Consider the following 23,494-nt stretch of genomic DNA (forward strand, 5'->3'; position numbering starts at 1 on the left):
TTTTTTTTTTTCTTATTTCCTAAAAACAAGGTTTAGTTTCCAAAGGCAACACCTTTACTTTTTTACAAGAATGAGTTCTACCTTGCCCATGTAACAAGCCCAAAGATACCTCCAGTCTTGTGGAAAGGGAGGCTGTTACTCCCTGAGGAACCTCTGTGTCACAGAGATAGGGCAGGACTAGACATTTTTATCCAAATAGAAATCAGATAAGAGTAATTGCATCACCCAGCCTTTTGGCACCAAACCTTAACAGGGAGTCGAGTTTCTTTTTATTTTTCTCCTCCTTAGAGAAAGAACTTCCACAAAAATCTCAAGAGCTCTCAGATCTCACGTCCTCCTGCAGTAAGCAGTTCGACAACCAGAAGTAGTTAACATGGCTGTTCTGCCTAGATTTAGCAGTCTGGATTTAGATTACGCTGTTTACTTACAGCTTATTTGGAGAAGCAGAAGTAAAAACAAGGGTACAAGAAATAGATTGCCATGGCTATTACTGGACATACATCGCCCTGAGCAAACCCTATTTCTCAACCAGCAGCTGTACAAATCACTGCAAAGCTCAACCACACAGTTCACTATGCACATACACCCCCCAAAAAAGTTAAAAAAAAATCCCCAGAACTTATTTCTCTACAGGCACAGTTATTAGTCTAATTGTGCTTCATTAAAAAGCTCAGTCTCTAATTCAAGAGGGAAAAAAAAGAGATTACACAACTTCCTCTTCTCCCAGGTTTCCAGCTCCTCTGTGTGCGACCTTCCAAGCCACAGCTCAAGGCAGCCAATTTAACATCAGAACTTGTTACAACCCGAGATAAAATTTCACGTTCTTCTTAAAAAAGGGGGTCATCTCTCTATCCAGCTTCATTCGACTGCTATTTTTTCTTGTTGTCAGTTGAATTAGCAGTTTGATCTGCATTTTCACCTACCTCCAATGTGGTCTTTACTGAGGAAACGCTCTACCTTCTCAATCAGGGTTTTCCTACCAGCCCCACTTGAGTGACACATTATTTCTGTGACCAACTGCACTCCAAAAAGACACCGCCTACTCCCCGATTTCTTGCCACCTCTCCAAAATTACAGTGTTATTGAGGAGCTGACAGGAATCAAAACTACTACAGGACTACTCAACCACCTCTGCTTTACTGGAGACTTCACTCATCTGTCACACAAAACAAAATTTCAGGAGCCGAAAACTATCTTCAAAGAGCTATTCCAGACTTCTTTTTTAAAAAGAAGCGTTCATTCTCTAGTTAAAAATATTGGCAGCACACTACTTTTTTAGTGAGGCAAGAATATTTAAGGTAGTTACAAACCCCTACCTCTTCTAAGTCAACAAAAATGTAAAAGACCCCAAAAAAATAACGAGTTAGTAAGGCTTATAAAAACATCTTGAGCACATCCTTATAAAATCATTTCATTTTAAACGTACCAGTACTTGAAAAAACCCACCTTTGCAAGTTGGCCCAGTACTTAATTACCCATGGTGCTAAAATAAAAACGTTGTTTCTAGTATAAATTCATCTAGCTTCATTTTCTTACTGCATGAGTTTAGTATTCCATGCCTGTTAAATTTAAGTAGCTTGTTACTAAGTAGTTCCTATGTAGGTATTTACTAACTGGAATTAAGTCACTCTTCAACCATCAAGTTAAACACGTTGCGTTCCTACAAAACCTTGCTGTGTGTTTTTTCCAGTACCTCACTCATTCCTACAGCTCTTCCCTGAGCTCTCTCCAGCCCTTTACAGTCTCTCCTGATCTAGACAGTTTTTCCAGGACTTGTTACACCAATGTAAAGGGGCAAGATACACATACTTCAAACTGCATCACAATCTTTGATCAAACAACTTCTTTTAGCCAAGCACCAACTCTGAATAGCTGCACATGTGCATCCCAGTAATGGATGGACTTTCGCTCACATTTTCCTTGCATTTAGGTTGGGGAAACACATTACAGGAACTCCGGTTATTTCCTCACAATTGTGTACCTTCAAATTTGGGTTTGCATAGCTATATTTTCCAAAGTGAGCCAGGCAGTTTTACAACAGTAATTGATTTATACTTCTACCAGTCATCTGTCATCTTCAAGCTGCTTGGATTTTACCTCAAGTAGCCGATGAAGGCATCAATCCATTACCATGGAGTAAGGCCAGGAGCTAGATTGCGAAGCCTCAGTGGTCTTCACTTGCAACTGTGCTGTCAGCCAACATCTCTAATCCCTTCCATTTCTTGTGTTTATCTTGTATTACTCCAGGCTTATATTTAAATACTGTGAAGATATGGAGGCTCTACCCTCGGGCCAATATCTGGCCCTTCCCAAGAACTGATTTCTCGGGAAGCCATAAGTCATCTCCCTGACAGCACCCTGCTTCCTAAAACAAACCAGTCACTATCCATTGTCCCCTATCCCCAGCATAGATAGCCTCAGGCTCCCCTTACACAGCCCAGTGTCCCGCCGTCTCCAGTCTCTGAAAAGTCCATTTTCTAAAGCCATGAATTGCTAGGAAATGCAAGATTCAAGTTGAGGAACATATTCTAGTCACAAAGCAAAATTATTTCATTAGCTCTCTACTCTCAGCACTTCTCGGACTTCTTGTCTTGGCTTTGAGGAAGACATCCACAGTGAATTAAGAGAAGCACACAACTTCCAAGTGTGGCTTATGTGGAAGCGACACGTTACCACAACCGTAACTAACCAGGCGAGGCCTCGGTTCACAGGGACGGTGAAAAAGTTACGCGTGGTACAAGTTGCATCACAGCCTTTCGGGGCAAGCCACACGCTTTTGTCAAAGTAATTTTTGAGAAGTGAGTGTCCTCCCACACGAGGACAGCCCGAAACTGCTGCAGCCAAATCCACGTAGAGGACGAGGCAGTCGCAAGGCTTCTTCCCAGCACGCCCTACAAGCTGATGATGACGTGGCTGAAAGCAACCTGTTTCTGACTGAAGGACATCAAGCATTTTCATAGCAGGGGGGGATCCGACACCCTTTGAGGCTCCAGACTTTCAGCACTTCCAGTTAATGCTTTTAACTTAGTCACATCGAAACCTTGTAATTTTTGGGATGCTGAAAACTTGTATTTCCACTTACTGATAATAAGCACTAAACCATCCTTGCTGGTTATTGCCATAGTGCTCTTCAGTAAACACTGACTTTGGAGGATTTACATGTATTTAAATATTATTATTCTTTCTTCCTCCCTCCTCCTCATCCCCCATCTGGAAAGAATTATTCTGCAAGTCAAATGACAATCACTTGACTCATACAAAACAACATGAAACCAAGACTGACAGTAGATTTATACCACATCCTTTAGGGGTTTAGTTTAGTTTCACATAGTGAAACATCTAATGGCTTTCACAAATTTCAACAGATAACTTGAAATTAGCCATACCACAAACACAGCAGCGGATACACAGTTTCCAATAACGCCTAACTCATTATTTTTTTTCTATGCTCTGAAGAAAGAAAAACCTCATTATATGAGGAAATAAAAATACGCTATTTTTAAGTATATTTAAGCATTCAGCTATTTTTAGATTTTTTTTCCCCTTCCTAGAACAGCGTCATGCAAAAAACAATAGATAAGAGATTATCTTGTTCTAGAAGACACAGCACGCTAGTCATAAAGATACATGGTTGAGATTATTCTAGATGTAAATTTGGAACAATATTAAACTTTAATCTCATTCTATGGTGCTTCATATGCCGTTTCCAAAACAAATAAATGAACCACTGCTGTTGTGTGTCGTCCCCACCACTTTCGTTTCTTTTTTTTTTAACTATAATTTTTATTTAAATAAGACACAGGAACTTCTATACCGAAAAAAATACAAAACAAAAGCCACACATTTCCTTGTGTAAAGCAATATTGTGTGATAACTTGAATACTGTTCAGCACAGTGGCTAGAAATAACAGTACAACTATGTACAAAACTTTAAACAATATTTGACAAATTTCTACAGCTGGATGTAGAATACAATTGAGATAAACAACTGCTGGGAAATTTACACGGCAAAGCATTAGCTTTAACACATTTGGTTCAAAACCTTCAAATCTGCTAAGAACAAATGTGCAATTTAATTAATATTTAGTTTCTCGTGGAAAAAAATAAAAAGAGCATGTAATGGCATTGCAAATATTGTACAGAGTTCATCAATGATCTAAAACCCACTCATCATATTCCCTGGTAACCTAACACCAATAACTGAGACTACGATTTCTTATCTGGACATAACCAGAGCATACAAAGGTCATCATACTGCAATGTTAATCTAGAAAGAAAAATATTAAAAAGGAATCGATACTTACATCACGAGTATTTTCTCCCCTTTATCTTCAGTCTATAAAATACATAGTGTTTTCACCTAGGCCTGAGATTAGTAGGGTTAAAGATGGCTGTTGTGTTTCAAGAAGGTTTTTCACATGAAAAGGGCGAGAGACAGACCTCTCTCACCTTCTGTGTTTTCTGCAAGGGGAGTCAAAAAGCAGTGACTGTTTTATAGGCTGCAAATTCCACATTGTAAGATCGTACTAACAAAACCTCAGCAATAAAAAGGGAACGATGCTTTATCTCCAAAGAAAGCACATATTTAGGGAGTAGTTATTGGTGGCTCACTCTCACCCCCCTCCAATCTCATCTTCAAAAGAGGAAAAAAACATAATGCAGCAAGTTTAAACGCTCAGTAGCTGCAGGCTACTAATCTCTTCAATTCCTGGAAAAGGTGAACCTTATTCTCTTAGGAGCAGACAGCATAAATGTAGTTCCACTGAGCTGAAAGCAATGGAGCAAGAACATCAAGTTTATTTTGCCTTTGGGGTCCTCTTTGTATCACAGGAAATTATCTCTGAAAGCAACGCTCCTCTTATTCCAGTACAACAGAAGAGCACCACTAACCCGTTCTTGCCGTGTACTATTTTGAGAAAGTGTCCAGCCTGCAAAACCAGGATTATTTTACAAGGATTTGTTTTTTATTCACACTTAAGGAGGGGGGAAAACACACTTTTACACACACAATTTAAGTAACTGAAAGTTATGGGAGAAGCTTTGATTAAGTAACATGAACTTAAAACTATTGTTTTCCCCACCCCTCTTAGAACACCCACTTGCTACTTTTGGACTTTAATCCAAACACAATTACTCACTACATAAATAAAATGCTGCTCATCTAACACTGCTTGACAAAATCTGAAAAGCTATTTCCAACCAGCAAATGAATGAACATTTCCAAAAGAGAAACTAAACATTAATTTGACTTTTAGACGGTAACAGTAGCATTTCACATCCTTAACTGCCAACAAAAACATGAGAGGAAATCCCCATCACCCCCTGTGAAACCTGAAAGAATTTCTGTCCTTGAACAAAAACATTCTTGTCTTTCAAAATCCTCTCACACACAACGTGGAATGTTTCTCATGTATACAGCCTAGTACTGAACACTTTATTTGCAACAGTTTAACAGTCATTAACTGAGCAACACCTGAAACCTTTAAATGCCACGTTTTTACATATATTGAAATGACAGTAAATGCAACAGTTGTTTTACTTGTAAGCACATGACAAAGTGATATACATCACAGATTTGCTGGTTCTCCTCATGTTCACCCATGTCCAGGGTCATTGTTCACCTGGATCTGAATGCACTTATTCCAAGAAAGTGGAATGTAATGAGGAAGTATTAATGCATAAAATAAGGAAAGGCAAAAGAGCGATGTTCCCTCTTTAGCTTTGTAGCTGTAAAATATTTTATATCCCAATATGATATACATTCCAAGTTACCTGAGTTTACACTTCGAGAGAAGTACCTGAAGCTAGGCCATAGGGTGGGCACTGTGCAACTGTTGTGGCCATTTTTTTTTTTTTTTTTTGCATTGTGTGTATTACAGAAGTTAGAAACATAAACACCTGGATCAATTGTAAACATAATCCTGAAGTACAGTATTTTCCATAGGACACAACACAGCAAGACATTTTCTATTCAGACAGGCAACTTTTTTTTTATATATATATAGAGCTTATTTATACTGTAGAATTTGAAACAGAACACAGGACACAGTACTAATCTGGTCAAACATACTATGAAATGCATAGTCTCCACTTAAAACGCTTAATGATATATGGATTCTGCAGGCATTACTGCTTTCTCACAAAAAATGCTGAATATGAATTCTGTCCCTGCCAAGAACAGCGTTGAGATATTTTTTTTCCGAATGCTGCTAAGTATTCCATGTTGTTCTGAAAGGTTGCCACCTCATGCAGATGTATCTGAACTATTAGATCCTTGTTTCAGGGCAGAGGCCTGCTCCACCTTGCTCTAGATTAACACGTAGCTCTGAGGAGAGGAATGGTCTTCAGTCTGAATTTCTTGCAAAAGCGGCTGCTGCTGTTGGGACGGTTGCTGTACCGGGACTTCTGTAGAGTCCATTGTGCTGGTGTCATCTGACAGAGATGAGAAAGAGACCCGGGACGAAAGCTGCTCAACAGTCAGGGTGCTCAAAGCTGTGCTTTGACCAGAGTTTGGAGAGTTCTTCAGCGTCAGGTCTGAAGCGGGAAGGAGGGGGCCCAGAAGTTTTACAGGACAGAAAGCTGATCCGGTTGGGATGAAATTAACCTTGTTTTTGTCAGGGCATGAAAAGAGAGGGGCTGAGACAGGCTGACGAGACCTACAACAAGAAAAAAGATTATATACCTGGGCAACCAAGATGTTTTATACGTCATGAACTTTGTGGTTCTACACGTTGCTAAAATGTGAATGACAAGGAATGGGATTAATTGGACAGAGGGGCAAACATCTTCCATATTGGTAGTCAGCTAACTGATCCACAGCATTAAAAATAGTACTGTCAGAAAAATGACTTGATCATCACTGGATAAACATGCAACTTCCAGCAAGCAAAATCTGCAGTACGTATGCACATGAAAAAATGCCGCAGTAATTTAGAATGGCACAAATTCTTCTTTAATAAAAACAATGCAGCAACAACACATTTAGTCATCTTAAATCCCTTTGAGAACCTCCATGAAAGAGACCTCTCCTTTCCCATATTCTGTAATTTGTCTGGAGGCTTCCTCCACAACCCAACATTGCTCCTTCACCATCCAGCAGGCAATGAATGCTGTTAGAGCAAGAAACGTCCCCTCCTTAAATTCTTTCATCCACAGAAGCTAAGCATGCAACCTCCACAGCATGTGCTCAAATACTGCCGGGTCTAGGGGAAAAAGACACCATGTCCGAGAGTTTAATTTTCAAATTCTTGCTCAGCAAAAATATTGACCAAAGTCTATGCCGTAAGTATGCTACCATCTACAAACATTTTACATAGATTTCACTCCATTTAGTACGTTTTATACGTATCAAAACATAACCTATGCTTGAAATTGATAAAAAACAAGGAGAGTTTTTGTTTTAAGCCACAGACATTTAAAAGGTTAATAAAAAAATATATGTAAAGATGTTTATAAATGCTCAGGAAATCAAATGTACCTTATCTTTTCTGCTTGGATTTTTGTTGCCTTTTCTAAATGCACAAAAAGAATTCAAGCATAAAAGACTCCATTTCCTCTTCAAACCAACATGAACACTTCAACTTCTCTTCTGTACAAACTCTAAGAGTAGTTTGCTCCTGAAAAACTCATCAGCTGGAATAGTTTATTCATCTGCAGTTGAATAGGCTCAGTAAACAGGTTTACTGCTTTGCAGATACCAGCTGATATAAAAGGCATTACTTACGACATTTCCTCAAAGACCTTCACTCGCTCACATCCCTCTGGGGGCTCTCGTTTGAACATGTAGCTGTTGTTTGGTTTGGGAGATGAGGCATACTTGGGCAACGGTGAGCTACTCCCACTGTCTGAAAATTTAAAGCAGTTAGATTACTAGAGATTGAGAGTGCTTTTTAATTAAATTCGATTTCCAAACAAGATGCTTTTTTTTTTTCTCTCCACAATTTAGCCACTATGCCGGTTTGCTGCTACCACAATGCTTCCTTTATCGCAGGCCATTTCTAACACCCTTGTATAGCACATTTCTTCTGAATAAAAGCTACAGTGCAGCAGTAATCTATCATATAACAACACATAACAGGAGGATATTTTTATCCAGAACACTGCAATCAGAACAAAGCAGAGCTGTGATCCTGGAAACAAATACGTTCTTTATTACGTATTTCAAAAAACATAAATGAACAAGGTAATATGCATAATACATGCAGAAGAATTATGAGTGGTAATGATAATACGCCTTGTCACTGTATAAACACAGTTATTGAAAATGTGTGTATACAGCATGTATCTTATTTTAAAACATAATTCTTCACTGGAATGTTGACCTCATTAGTCTCATGAATAGTTCAGAAGTTGTAAACAAAGTACATTTGTAATACAGGTACTGATACCTCATCATTACGAGGCCCTACCTTATTTGCTTCGCAATCGTGAAGTTGTTTTACTATCCAAAATAAAACCTCATTTCTCTCATTACCACTAACTATATGATGTAAGTATCCGTCATAACTCTAGCTGGCTGTGTATATTTTACAGGCAACCACTAGACATGCTTAGAACTAAAGGTGTGAAGATCTACGACACAAGGCAATAGGCAGGTTTCTTTGTACTTCTTGGAAAATGTAAGAGATGAGACTCCACTCTGGTAATGACAGAAGAACAGTTTGAAAAATCAGGACTATGAAAGGGTTCACTTTAAACACTCATCTTGACAACATGATATTCAGTGCATTAAGGAATAAAGCAGGTACAAAAATAATTACAGAAAATTAGCTCTCTGCAGTGGCTTCTACCTTTTCGAAGAGCAACACCTGTCTCAGGCTAGTATTAGTGGCACCCTATTCTTTGCTTGGGCTTACAATTAAAAAAAATGAAATGAGATGGCAAGGTTAAAGAGGATCCCCCAACTTACAAACACACCTCATTTGGAGAGAAATAACTGCTCTTGCTTTAGCTCCTTCTGAGTCTTTCCACCGATGTGGGGTACCTTACCATTTTTAACTCAGATACCTTTGTTTATTCTGCTGTTGTTCAAGTGTGCCTTTTCAGCAACAGTGGAAAATCAACCAAAGCTTCAAGCACTATGATCTAGATTCACTGAAGCATATAAGGTTGTCTTTAACAGCTTGGAAATAGTAACTACATAAACATTTGTGTAACCATGACTCAAATACAAAGGCTAATCATTCGAGGTTTTGAAACATCTCTGCTTCCTCTTACAACAAGACACAAATCAACTCAAATGTCACACTTCCCCTTTGGAGATATACTGTGAAAGATATGAGAAAAAAAAACACAACAGTTGAAGTGAATCTCAGTAGTGTATTGATTATTCAGATCTCTCCTGCTGTATAGTGAACACAGAACTTCTATTTAGGGAATTTTAGGTGTCAACTGTATGAAGGCAGAAAAAACTTAGAGACAATACAGATATTTGCCAAGCTGGGAACATGATGGTCCTTGTTGGCATCTTTCCACTGTTGGCCCACACAGCTCATTCCAAACACAGAAATCATTAACAGAACCCAGACAGTTTGTTTCCTCCTTCTAATATTTAAAATAGAAGATCCAAGTTTCTATTTAAAAACTCGGAGACATAAAATGTGCTACTATTCATTCCACCAAATAGTGGAAAACTGTGGCAGTACATCCAAGGAAAGAATCAAACTGAATTCAAAGTTAAGTCAGTTCTTGGAAGATTTAGACTCTTGTCTAGCCAGTTCAGTTTTCAATCAAGTTTTTGGTTTATTTAGCTCTGTCTGGCTGAAGCTTTCCATACAAGACAGCTGTTAAACAAGTAAAAAAAAAAAAAGTATCGTATAATTTAACTGTTCTGTTTCTCTCTTTACCCTCCCTGCTTTTAAAGCTCATTAAGTTGTTAGCTTTTCATTTTGACCAAACACACCCCACACTACTATTTAAAAAAATACATGTGGTTATTAGGAGGCTCACACGTACGAGCTTGGTGTTGGTCCTACACATACAGCCGCAGTGTGAGAATGGAAGGGTACTGGGAAAATAGGCCACCAGTTAAAGTAGTAAGAGGTGGAATTTACAGCTTAAGCCAGTTTCCACTTGTGTTTCCTGTAAGTTCCTAAGTGCTAAACTGTCACATTATTAATCCTTAATGACACTGCAAGTGTGTATTCTCAAACTGAGCTATTTACACTTCTTTTTTTTTTACTTTCTCAGAGGCTGCAGTGCATGAGCCTTCATGTCAAAGGACACATCTGCATCTTCCACGCTTCCACCAGTAGGGTGTGCTCTGCTGGCATATTTCGACCAACTAATCAAATTTCATTAAGATGACAATGATTGAAGATTAAGAGATGTAACCTTTAAAGTGAGTTTTGTTACCATAAGCACATAGCAGACAATATGGAGACTTATTACACAGAATTTCTAAACATAAATACTCAAAATGAATATATTCTGTTATCTAGAAAATGTTTAAGATCGTAATTGAACACTAAAAATACTACTTTAACCAGAAGACTTAATACCACAAATTTTAGCTTGCATATATTACAGCAACAAAAGAGGCAAACTAAAAAAGAATCTGTAAAACAAGTTTTTGAGTGACAAAACTTAAAGGCAACGAGAAACATCGCCAGTGAGCTTTGAGATTCATTTTGATAGGTTCAAAAATACTTTTGTTTCTTCAGACTATCCAAAGATTTCAGATACAATTTTCATTTTAAAAACTATGAATCAGATGCTCAGAAGTTAAAAAGTATCATCTTATGAACACATTCCTTGTAACAGCCTGCTAGCAACAACAGGAATACACAATGCTACACAAAAGCATCTAAATCAAAACCCCTGAAAAACAGGTTATGCTATCTATTTTTGTACAGTAAAAAAACCCCAAATTTTATCTGCTTATACCTTAGGATGCCTTTGAGCTTCACCTCCATCACAGCTACTAAGTATGCTATGTAGCACTCTGAATTATAGTCTTATGGACCAGAGCATCATAAAACAGATCTAGTGAAACCGGTAGCTTTATAACACAGAAAGGCAGTAACTTACCTTGCAACAGGCTGATATTTGAAAACAAAATCATAAAGCCAGGTGCCACTAAAACACCTTTTCTCCCACCCTTCCTTCTCTGCTCCAATAAATGCCATTTAGTATCACTGCTCCATTCGGATGAGTATCGTGGGCCTTTTCTGAAATTTAGCTTGCGCTTTCTTTTGAAAAATTCAATAGATTTAGCAGCTTCTTGCAGAAATGTAAACCAAACAGCTGATACAGTCCAAAGAGCAGCTGTGAGGGCCTCAGGCCAAGGCACAGCTTTGCACAAGAAATAAAAGATGCTTTAGAAATGTAAAGCAGTGCTGTGTCTGTACAGAGCCCTGGCTCCTCTCACTGCTCATGTCTCTCTGTCAGGCTACTAACCTTCCTTTCCTATTCAGCAACACAGTCAGGAGCATTCATAGAGCAGATAATTATATTTTTTAATGGTAAAGCCAAGTTATTCCCATAGAGAGCGAAATAAAACCTCAACTTCAGAAAAGTAACAGGAAAATATCTTGGGTTTAAAATGTCTACATTTGGTTATACATATATGCAGTTTTCAAAACTTAACAGGCCTCACAGCAAACTCACGACAGTGTTATTCTAGCATCAGAAAAACCTTTAAAATGAAGGTGCAAAAAACTTTGTGAGTTTTCTTTTACAAAGCAGTTAACATCCACAACAAATGTTAATAAACTGTCTCTCAAAACTTGCTATGCCTATAATTTCTACCTATATCCTTCATTTATCTATAATTGAACTACTTTGAAGATAACATTTTTATTCAGAACAACTGAATAAGATCCCTGCGGGATCTTAATGATCTGAGAGTAAAAGCCGCCTTTCTGACTTAATTTTTACAACCTCTGAACAAATTACTTTCTCTTGGAAAACACTATGTATTTTTCTGGTTTCTATCTTGTGCTTAAAGAACAAAGTTGTGATGAGCAGTTCAAGCTTTTATCTCTCATAAGCACAGTATTAAGTACCTTAAACTAATTTTAAAATGCAATTGCATTAACTTTACAAAGCTAGGTGTTTATCACCATCACCTGTATGCTACTACTACAGCAGACTTTTGATACAAACCTATCACTAAAGCCGATCTTAAAATCCAAATCAACAAATAAGTATCTACTCATTGTGAACTTCAGCAATAAATTTTACTCCAATTAGCTGTTAAAAAAAAGCCCAAGATGGGATAAAAACCCTTGAAAAGCATTAAGGAGGTTAGATGCATTATATCAAACTGTCTTCACTCACTATTGCCAATAAAGTACCACTGAAAATTCCAATTATTGTGATAACCAAGTACTAACTACAAAAGGAATGATTCATTTCCTCGCTTTTAAACTTATATTTGTTATCAGGACATATATGCACAAATTTACCTGTCAAGAGGTTTCCTTGTGTGCTAACACTTTAGAGGCTGTCTCTATAGTGATTCAGTCTTGACAACACATTACAATTCACATGCATACTATAAGTAAGAGAAGGGGGGGAAGGTAATATCTTTGTTATTTTTGGAGCATGGCCAACTATCACGTTGAGCTAAGACTTTTACTTTGATGTGGTTAACTTATACACATGCACATACTCACCCCCAATTCAGGATTCAGGCAGGTGGATTTATTTCCCACTACTTCTTTTTATATCCAAGATGGGAAAGCAATACTTTTCAGAAACGAAGAAAAGCTAGTATTTCTCCTGCTGCCTTATTATCCTGCCTCCATCTTATTCCCAAATTACTTTAAGAATTATTAAACAGAGAATATTCACAGAAAAAGCTTAACTTTACTTATAACCTCAAAATCCTGCTATCTTGAGATCATTAGTAAATCTACCCTAAATCTTAAAAGTTTTCATTTCCTCTGTGAAACTTACTACTCCTACTGGCATGTTTTACCCAAACCCTGCACCTCTCCAAACTGAAATCCATATTTCCAGCTAGCTGACCAGAAGCCCAAGAACAATTACATTAGTAAACAATTGTCCAAAAACATCAGTCTTTTTACACTGGTGCCTATATTTTCATACTACATGTTCAATCAGTAACTCTTAATTACTGAAACTCCAGTCTACTCCCTCTATAAAACCAAACAACATTTTACAGACTTTGAAAAAAAATGCAGGATATTGACATATAAACACATAAATTATAAAGAAATTTTGGGTTGTTATGCAACATACACAGACAAGTAATTACTCTCCATCAGATTGTTCAGACTCTATCTGAGCTCCTCACCCAACAGCTTCAAGTGGAATATGAGAGTTCAGAAACAGAGTATTTTTAAAAGCAGTCCAAAACTTCATCATCACCATTTTGATCAGCAAGTAACTCACTCATGATGGATATATAGTCTACCACAAACCTTCTTGAAACGTTTTTTAAAACATAAGCATGTTAGAGTCTGAATTCTTCACATTAGAATCTTCACAAATGGTTAAGACTGTTTGCTGTGCTCCTCTGACGTATTTATGGAAGATGTTTGTGAAGTTTCACAAACAAGAGGGAAAAAGATATGTAAACAAACAAAACCAATTTTAAGATAAATCCTCAATCCCTCCACAACCATCAAACAAAAACAAAAACTGATGAAATGAGTAAAATGAAGGTAGTTGTAAAAGCAGGACATCACATGCCTCCCATAGGTAAAGGCGGGCCATTCTACTCTCACCTTTATCACGGTCATAGAGTAAATCTTCTGTTGAGCAAGGACTCCCATCCTGAGATTCAGGAGGGCAAAAGGGAGAGACACATGGTGAATGACTGCTGCAGCTGCTGCTGCGCTCCTGGACAGACGGAGTCTGAGTGTCAATGCTTCGTGTACTACTACTACGATAGTGAGCAGGTAATGGGGCCCTTCGACCATCAGGGATGTCCAAAGGCTGCAAAGAGAAACAAGCAATTCAGGTTACAGAGAAAAGATCAACCTCCTAAGCAAAGTCAGCCTATAGCGCTCATAACTGAAGTAATGAGGCAAGGCCTCAAGAACAGCAAACAAGCCTTTTTTGAAAGAAAAAGTTTTACACAAACAAATAGATCTCTCATTATATACTTAGTAATACAATTTTCAATAACGGTCACTGTTATTATGAAAGAAAAACAAGTACCGTGACAGAGATCACAGTTAAAGTAGAAAACGTCAAACACAATGACATACTATTGCCATAACAACCAACTGAATTACTATTATAAATAAAAGCATCCAAGTTTTGCTTGTAAATCATAATTCTCTAGCACACCTCTACGTTCCATCCTTCACTTCCATAGGTGATCTCTGACAAAATGGCAACTAAGCAGATGGCGCACGGGCTTATGCAAGGTTCACGAGCTTTATCTTGAACCAAAGCTAGTAAGCACTGCCTGCTCATATCAGCCGAGCTGGCGCTGGCCAGAGCGATCTTGCCTCCCATTCTACAATACACTGCGTAGACATGTTCACAGTAGTAGACTGGCATGCTCTACTTACTTGTCCTTCCCAGTGGAAAATTAGTTTTATCATAAAGACAGTGCTGCTTTAAATGTAAGAAATCAAACAGGAATTATAGGTTTGCTTAAAAGTGAAGGGGAAAAAATGCCTGCAAGATTTAAATATAATTTTTATCCTCACATCAGTGAGGATTGTATTCAAGCCTTAGAGAACAGCTTAAACGTTCTAGCTACAAAAAAATTAATGCCTTTTTCCTTCTCACTTCCAGTGAACATTTTTATTTTATTGCTTTTCTCCTCCTCATATATTACAAAACTGTAACAGCTTGTTCCAGGCCCTAAAATTCAACCCAACAGTCTTCATGAGGACATGAAACCTAGTGGCCGAGTATCACATTCTCCCCTTTTCAGCAATAGTCTATCCAGAAAACCACCACATAGTAGACAAAGAGGGAGACGTAGCAGAGTGTGAAGATCCTTTTCTTCTTATGAGCCCTCCAGTTAATACCATTTCACTTCTCAATTAAGAGCAAAGAAACACTATAAAGGGAACGTTACAGTTGCTACATCAAATGCCAAAAAAGTTTGGACACAGCTGCGTGGTCTGTTCCAACAGCTCAGTTCACATTGCATATGCGTTACAACATGACTACGCGTTGCTATTCCCATCACCCCAAACAGGCCATGACTCATTCAATGCACAAGACAGACCTGACGCACTGTATCACTTGTTACACCGACAGAAGAGAGGCAGAAAACAAGACTCAAGCTGTAGAAAGAAAACAGTCTCATAATTAACGTAACCAAGAAAATAACTGCCATGCAGAACAGTGTTTTTATTTCTGTCTCTGCCACAAAAATTCTATGAGATGCCAGGAACCAACCTCTCTCTTTTCTGGATGCCCAGCCTACATAGAATTGATTTGCAAAAGTCTTCAACATTCACAGATGGAGAAGGAGACTATGGGAGCTACACTTCAAACTCCTAAAATGGCATACAGTATCCTGAGTTACCTGAAGAATCACATTATAGAAACCTGATGGATTTGTGTTTCTCCATCCATGAAGTGTAGGTAATATCGTCTTTCTTCTCACACAGGTGTGATAAAAAGAGAACTAAATTTCAGACACTCTCTTATTACATAGAAGCAAAAACCCAGGAACAAATTCAGATTTCTAACTTCAAAGCAAGGTTTAATAGTGAGCATTAGGACACAGATCTAATGAGAAGAAAACAAAAACACTGAACAGCTGCTCATTAAGTGCATATATTACGCTCTACATTAACAGGTAAAGCAAGGATTCCAGGGAGGGGAAAAAAACAGTAAGTGAACACATAATTAAAGACTTCAGGATAACACAGATGTTCTTCCACACCTGGAGGAACAATGCAGTCTTATGTAGTCAGGAAGTATATCCCAAATCACATATTTCAACCTCCACTGAATTAAAATTTGAGGTACAAAAAGTTATCCATATTTTTAGACATGCCACTAAATATACACACAAGTAGAAAAATCTAAATATTTATCACTCTTCCCAAGTGAAATAACTTTTAAGGCATAGAAAATGCCAGCAAATATTTCAGATCACTGTGCTTCTGTATTTATCTTTCCCTTAATATTGAATCCAAGTTTTGACAAATGCAAAAAACTTCATGAAAATATCAACTAAAAGTACTCTGCTTTTTTAGAACTTTATGAATTAAACATGATCAACATAAAAAATACTTTAGAAGCTACTTTCCGTGAGTCATGCCTAAACTATTCTAAAAACTGAAGTCCTTGCAACCTTTGAACATAAGAAAAAGGGTAACTAATTTGGTACAGCTGCTATTAGTTTTCATAACACTCAATGCATGGAAAACGACTAGAAATTACTGCATTCTACATACTGGTGGTTTGTTTGTGTGGGTTTTTTTGCAAGAGTGTCCAGTCACGTACTAACCTTATGCCAAATGCATTCTGACAGGACACCTGCCAATCCCTGTAGGAGACTGTGTTCTTGGACATAGTTACATACTACCCTCATCTCCCTGCAAAGGTATGGAAGTGCTCAATTTGACAACAGCATGCATTTCTCAATACGCTGTTAAAATTCACTTTGTTTTCAGTATCGCTCTTTTTGCTGGAAAAAAACAAGAACGCCCTGTTTAGTAGCAACAGAAATGCTACTAAGATATACCAATGGGAGCCTTAAAAATAATCTGTTCTTCCTAAGCTTTACGTCTGTCTGGGAGGCAAATTCTTGAGAGCAAAGCATTCGATGATTTCATTTAAAAACAGTTCTCTAGACTAGAAGACAAAGGCAGATGTAGTAAAGTGCTTCTTCCATCTAGCATCAATGAAGTCACCAATGCATTAGATAAGGTGCAAGTGCAAAAAAAACCATAATGTATCCTGGGAAGGAGCACTTGGGGAAAAAAAAAAAAAAAAAAGGCTTTTCAGATGAAGGATATGAAGATGTAAGTCATGATCCTCTGCATCTCTGCAAATTAGAAAAACAGTCCTTTTATTACAGGATTAAGTTTTCTGATAGGTACATAAAACCTCCTTGCTATCTACTTCCAGATGCATTAGAAATCAAACAAGAAACTCATTAATCATTTTACTTGTGTGTGATAGTCCACCAAAATGACTTCATTTCTAATTACTTATGTATATTTGAAAGACAGTTCCCGTAATACTTTTTTTCCTAATAGGAGACTTATGAGCGTGTCCCTGCCCAGCTGCGGGGCACTTTCCATTATTTTTGCAGTGTATTCTGTAAGAGGCAACCTCTTACCCGCCACTCCCTACAATAACTTCATCATCTTGGTGTACCAAAGTCTCCAACATTTGTGTTGTGGAGTCACAACGGGACAAAGCACAAAAGCCCGTCACAACTTCACAAAAAGCTGATTCCTTACAAGTTATGGTGGGAACAGAGGCACACTATCTTAATTTCCTGGAAAGTTAAGTCAACGAGTTATAAAAAAGGAAGAAAAATGTATCTAGGATCTTTGAATACACGCATTAGAAAATTAATTAAAGTTTATTAATAAATCTGAGGAGAAAGAGGCGATTAAGAAGTGACTCAACGAAGCCAACTTTAACTTGGTTTTATGAAAGAAAAAAGAGAACACCTTCAGCTAGCTAAGCAAGATGAATGATCTGAAAAAATACACACATACACTGCTGAACTGAAAAGAATGAAATATTTGGAATGTTTTAACCACTTACAATGCAATACCTCTAAACTTTATGGTCAATTAGATTATTAAACAGTAATGACATAGTAACATTACTGTACCATCAACTACCTTTGTGAAACAAAAATAACAAGGCAAATGTCTACAATAATTATTTTTACTTTTATAAGTAATTGTACTTCTAGAAGTACAATTTCTATTATCATGAAAATATTATCAAAAAAAGCCAATGAAGAGCGTTTCAAAGAACTAACAGAACTAAGTCAGCATGAGATAAGACAGAAGACATATTCCAAAACAATTTATACATTTTTTAAGAAGTAGGATTACAAAAATTCGAGTGTGCAAGAGGGAAAAAAGAAAGTATGTAACATCATACCCTAAAAAAAACTAAAAAACAAGTCTAAAAAGTAAATTAAATTGATTTATGTATCTGAAGACTAAGCAATGAAGTGTGAAACTGGGAGGAAAGTTTCACTGGTTACCCATTTTAACTGGGACCTAAATTTAAAAAGTAATTCAAGTAACATCCATAAAATTATCCATAAAACTGCCTTAACCTTAAGCTTATTTTTGTCCTATATATGACCTAGTCTGATTTCAATATATGAACCAAGATACAGTTTGTTAAAAAAAATAAAAACCACAAGTTTATACTGAAGAGATGAGACACTAGTAGAAAAAAATTCAAGAACACTAGACTAAAATTTTAAAAGTTAACAGAACTAAAATGCATTTTATTTTGCTTGGGACAGCCCAAACGTGGTTATCAAAATGAAATGGATGAAATCAGAAAGCTACTAATGTAGTACCTAAATTTGGGAAAAAATAAAAATGAAAAATTGGGTAGTGAGCTGCACCTAAAATAAAGGTAATATGCCTTCTCAGTGTTTTTAGCTGGTTGTATGTTACTCCCTAAATGCTTCCTGGCAAGTACACATTCACAATAGGGCACAAAGTGTTTTATGCAGCTGGATAGATCGACTTATATGAAAATTAAGGTTTGAACATGAAGTAAACATGGAAACAGGTGAAGAGAAATGAGCTGAAAATCTAGATGGCACACCAATCTTACAAGCAAGTCTACAGAATAATTTATCCTTCACACATCACCCAAAGCAACCAAATACTTTTGATTGCTATTTTAAAACACTTTCTAAAAATACATAAAGTTACAGCTAGAAAGAATGGCATAAAATCGAAAGAAAAACAAATTGTTTCACTAGCAGTGAAACTAATGAAGTTTGGTTTCCTACAGTTTATCTTTTGTTCAGTAATTCCTAACCTTTAACCCAGCTGCCCCAACTCCCCCAGGCTAAAAAGCAAGATTGTTGTATTAGGAGAAAGTTCACCAGCAGTAAGACTGAGTAAATGACTCTTATTATGATCTTCCATAAGTAAGATATGAGATCTAGTAAGCTCAAAGACAGTGCTAGGAGTCCCACTATAGGTCTCAAGAGACCAGACTTTACAGAAATTAACAGTTCCACAGCTGCCCGTAAAGATGGACTTGACTTCAAGGGCAATGTCTAACTTAAGACTCTCTTTTGTGTCTGAAGACTCTCTCCCCAGCTGGATGTTTGGAGGAAGGGTTCACTACTGCCTTCGTTGCATAAACTGCTGAGCACCTCTGGCCCCAATCCAACAATGCACTTAAGTATGTGCTTAACTGTTTTGCTGGATCAGAGCCAGTACATTCAGTAACTTACGCAGACTGAGTTCTGCATCCCAAGTAATAAGCTGTTAAAGCCCAAGGACAACATTTATGAAGATGATTTGTCTGATAAATAAATGAAATGTCCTCTAACCATAGGAGATTAAAACGCTAGCCATAGCAAGATCACTGGTGGCACTATAATACATGCCTTTTTATATTCTCTTTGGAGATGATGCAACAAGGTTTCTGTTTCAGTTTGCGTGTTTGTTTTTTTCTTTTTCCCCTGTTACAACACACCCCCTACTTCTAAAGGGATGAGACAGCCTTAGGAAAGCAAACTTATCAGAAAACATCTACTACTACAGTATTTCATTCTTAAGACTGCTTTGTCCACACAACTAAGTCTCTGGAGAAGCCAAGATTATTCCAAAGCTTTTTAAGTTTACTAACGAAATGAAGAACTACAAATACCAGGTTTTGGAATCTTAAACCTCTGATTAAAGTTTTATTAGCCTGACTTGTACACTGAATTGCTATTACATGAGCATTCACAAGAACAGAACCTATGTCTTAGAGAAGATTAGAAAAAACAGCAGAGTAGTTTATCCCACAGCAGAAAAATTTCATTGGGTATTTAGGAAACGGTGGCTGTAAACCAAGTATTTCACATTTTAAGCGTCATCTAAGCAGTCCAGTGCTCCTCAATGACAATTCCAATACTCCAGTTCCCCCACATAAACAAAGCTGCCCCGTTTAGCATTTCCCATACGGAGATCTCCCATGACAGATCACAGTGGTTTCATGGAGCTAAAATGAGTCCCATTTGGTCTACGGAAGAAAAGCATTAAAACCAAAAAGCAGAACATGGCACGGGAAACTTAAGTCTTGCCTAAGAAAAAGAATGCAAAATGGAGCAAATAAATTAATCTCCTCTAACCTCTAATTACTTACTACTGTAGCCTGAAGTATCTAAACTTTCAAGTTCTCAACAGAAAGGGCATTCTAAACAAAGTATGTTTAGCCAGAAGCCCTTTGAAAAAAAACAAACAAAACCCCAAAAAACAACCACTACCCTAAAACACTTAAATAAAATTTTCAAACAAACAGATCTTTGAAGAAAACCATTTGTAATTTCAGCCACATGGAGGGTTTGTCACAGGGTTTCCCATGTGTTTATAGATTACGAAGAAAAAACAACCATAAACACATTAATATAAGCTTACCTTGGATACTTCTTCTTTTCCACTGTTTTCCTTAATGAATACTTTTTCCAGTTCGGGGCTTATTCCTTCTACGTTACACGGCACACGTGAAACAGTTGATTTTGGCACTGAAATGTTTGACAGTGGCATAGGGACTGATCTGGAAATAGAAGCCTAGAAAGTAGAGAGCAACATGATTTGAAGTTGGAAAATGGAATAAAGACAAAAGTTGGAAACCAGGACTAGAAAAACTAAAAAGTAAGAAGCTGTGTATTAATTTTGTCATCTAGAAGACCATCTTTACTTGTCAAATTTAAATAAAAAGAAATGCTTGCATAAATCAAAAGCCACTAGAATCACCTCTACTTAACTCAAAGAAGTGTTCTATAATAGAATAGAACTATTCTATAGTAGAATAAAAACATTCTACTACTTCACTTATCAGTAAGTAGGCAGGTACGTGTACGTTCCAGATGTATAGGTTATGGAATACGTAGTAGGGGGGTGGGGAGCACGCAGGGTGCTGATGCTGATGGTTTAACTGGGATCCAAAAGGCATTTCCCAACATTCCTAAAGCTTAACCACTCAACTGAAATATTCACTTAATGCACTTTTATTGTCTTTGGTTGGCTTTATTGACTGAAAAATAAAGCGTTCATTCTGAACTTTTAATTTCATTAGCTTATAGCTTTTCAGAACTTTATGTCAAAGGTCTTAAAAGAAATCATTTGGAGTTTAAGAATCAAGTATGTAAATAAATACAAGTATTGTTTTGAGAAAAATCTGTTGGAGTGGAGCTCTGTTACCAACAGGAACCATCCACAAGAGTGCACATGCGTCTTGTGCAGTCAACCTCCAAAGCTTTACCTTGGCAGCGTCTACACAGCATAGATGCACCTACGCTGACAGCCATGAACAGAGTTCACTTCCCAGCATACGTTCTCCTCTTGTTAACAGAATCACAGGATGCTTAAGACAAAATTTAAACTTGTTTTTTTTGAGTTCTTGCCAAATGAACTTTGCACAATGTGCAGCCCCAAGGGGGCTTGTCACTTGCGTGGAGGCATTCTCTGACTCTGACAAAACACGCTGCCTGCAGGATGGCTTCCCACAATGATGCCAGAACTGAAAACTCCACCGGCCTCATCAGAGAACACCTCCTTGAGAAATTAAAATGTTGCATGAGCCATGACAAAGTGAGCTCCAGGTACTAAATAAGGGACCTTCAAAGCATATGTCTTAGGTGGATTACAGCCTGTGTCAAAGACTTTTTACTGTGTCTATAACGAGTGGCACAGATATCTGCAACAGCTTACTTTGAGACGGAAAGCAAAACCCTTTTCTATAACAAAATGTAGTGGGATCCTTTGTTAGAGAAGCATAAAAGTTTCAGGAAGAATGTGTCTTCATCACAAGATTAGTTTTTAACCATGAGTTTCTATCCAAACAGAAGAAGGAACACAAAGGCTCAGCCATCACGGCTCAACCTCTTCTTTCTAAAACACTAGCTGTTTAAAAAGGCAGTCAGGAAATACAACAACAGAAGCAACATTTCGGGAGTTCAAATAGTGGCCTATTAGTAACATGGGGTCCAAGTTAAGCATCCACTGTAGTTGAAATTTAATCAGGACTGAAATGTCTGCACTGTCAAATGAGACAAGATTAACTGCTTTCTACAAGTGGCTTAAGGTTCACAAAGTCATTCGCTGAACCTTGCCTGTGCTTTGGAACTCCTAATTGGGTTTCAATTGCGCTGTCAGTTTGTAATGGCTCGAACAGACACTGCATGGGGCATCCTCCACTGCACCCAGCTGAGAATGGTTTGTGGTCAGGTAATTTGGCCAGGTAATTGTCCAAAGCTATTCTTCATGTGTGTTAGCATCTTTATAATAGGACAAATATAGATATACTCAGAGCACAGGCAAATTTTTATAACTTTGTGAAACATGAAAATGACCTGAAAACAAAAATTGCCTTAGCCAGACTAGTGTTAAAATGATGAGCTGTAAAATTTGCCTAAACTCACACATCACTTTGAAATAAAAGGTAAGCAGTAAGATAACAGAAAACAGAAGATGTCAGACTAGGAGCCTGAGCTTAACCTCTCAGATATCAAATGGATATCAAATCCATAGACTGGTGGATGGAGATAAGTACTGTCATCACAATGCCCATTGATATAGAACGCAAGAACAGTCATCAACATAATACAGACATATGATTTTGCATCCTAAAGATTATGTCTGATTGAGGTTTTACAATAACTCATAGTGTCTGGAACAAGCACAGGCTGGTGAGGACAGCAATTTTTCCATTTAATGTAATGGAAACACTCAAAATATATGGTAACAATTGTCCTGTAACATAGCGACTGCAACCACAAACTCTCATGCTATAAGACAGAATCCTGTATTGACAATGATTCTGGACTAGCATACCAATCAACAGGTATGTCCTAGACAAAACCATGAAGAAAAAGTCTTTTATCCTGTAGTGTGAGAGGTCCTCTAGTCACCAGGGATGGGGTACTGTGTCAAGCATCATCTTGATTTGAGTTTAAATTCAAGGTGAATTACCATTTTCTTTTTAGAAAGTAAACACCACAATACTGTTTCCCTTGATGTCATGTGGAAATTGCCTCTCTGGCCAGGAACTGACCAATAAGCAAAGTATCAGAAAGATTCCTAAAATGGAAGAAGGAAATGAGATTTTTCTGGAATCTCTGGTGATACAATGTTGCTGTCTTTTACTGATGAATACACAGTAAGGTGAATTACACATCTGTTTGTAACAAGCCAGTTAGTGTTCTGCTTGCTGCTCAAAGACTGATCAATTGTTGGGCTGACAATCCAGACTCCTTATCCTTGGTCCTTTCTTTTTCTTTATTTTCTACTTTTATTTTTTTTAACCAGCTCAGATGAAATTGGGCTGTGAAACTGACAAGCAAATACCTTCCAGAGAAGCAGAGACTTTTGAAAGTGCACCATACAAATTA

General features: G+C 37.5%; 1 protein-coding gene across 3 annotated transcripts in view; it reads right to left on the reverse strand.

The window, feature by feature from the left end:
* Positions 1-1,864: 1,864 nt before the first annotated feature.
* The window catches only part of GLCCI1 (glucocorticoid induced 1), a 58,048-nt gene continuing 36,418 nt past the window's right edge, over positions 1,865-23,494 (reverse strand). Inside the window, exons 5-8 of one of the 3 annotated variants that reach the window (XM_054192102.1) lie at positions 20,520-20,672; positions 13,695-13,905; positions 7,724-7,844; positions 1,865-6,656 (exon numbers count right to left, since the gene is read on the reverse strand). In XM_054192102.1, the coding sequence (XP_054048077.1) occupies positions 6,308-6,656; positions 7,724-7,844; positions 13,695-13,905; positions 20,520-20,672 (834 nt within the window). In that variant the 3' untranslated portion in view covers positions 1,865-6,307. The remainder of the gene's footprint in view (positions 6,657-7,723; positions 7,845-13,694; positions 13,906-20,519; positions 20,673-23,494) is intronic. The other 2 variants (XM_054192103.1, XM_054192104.1) reach the window with 2 other exon arrangements.

The sequence above is a fragment of the Rissa tridactyla genome, chromosome 2, assembly GCF_028500815.1.
Source record: "Rissa tridactyla isolate bRisTri1 chromosome 2, bRisTri1.patW.cur.20221130, whole genome shotgun sequence".
NCBI lineage: Eukaryota > Metazoa > Chordata > Aves > Charadriiformes > Laridae > Rissa > Rissa tridactyla.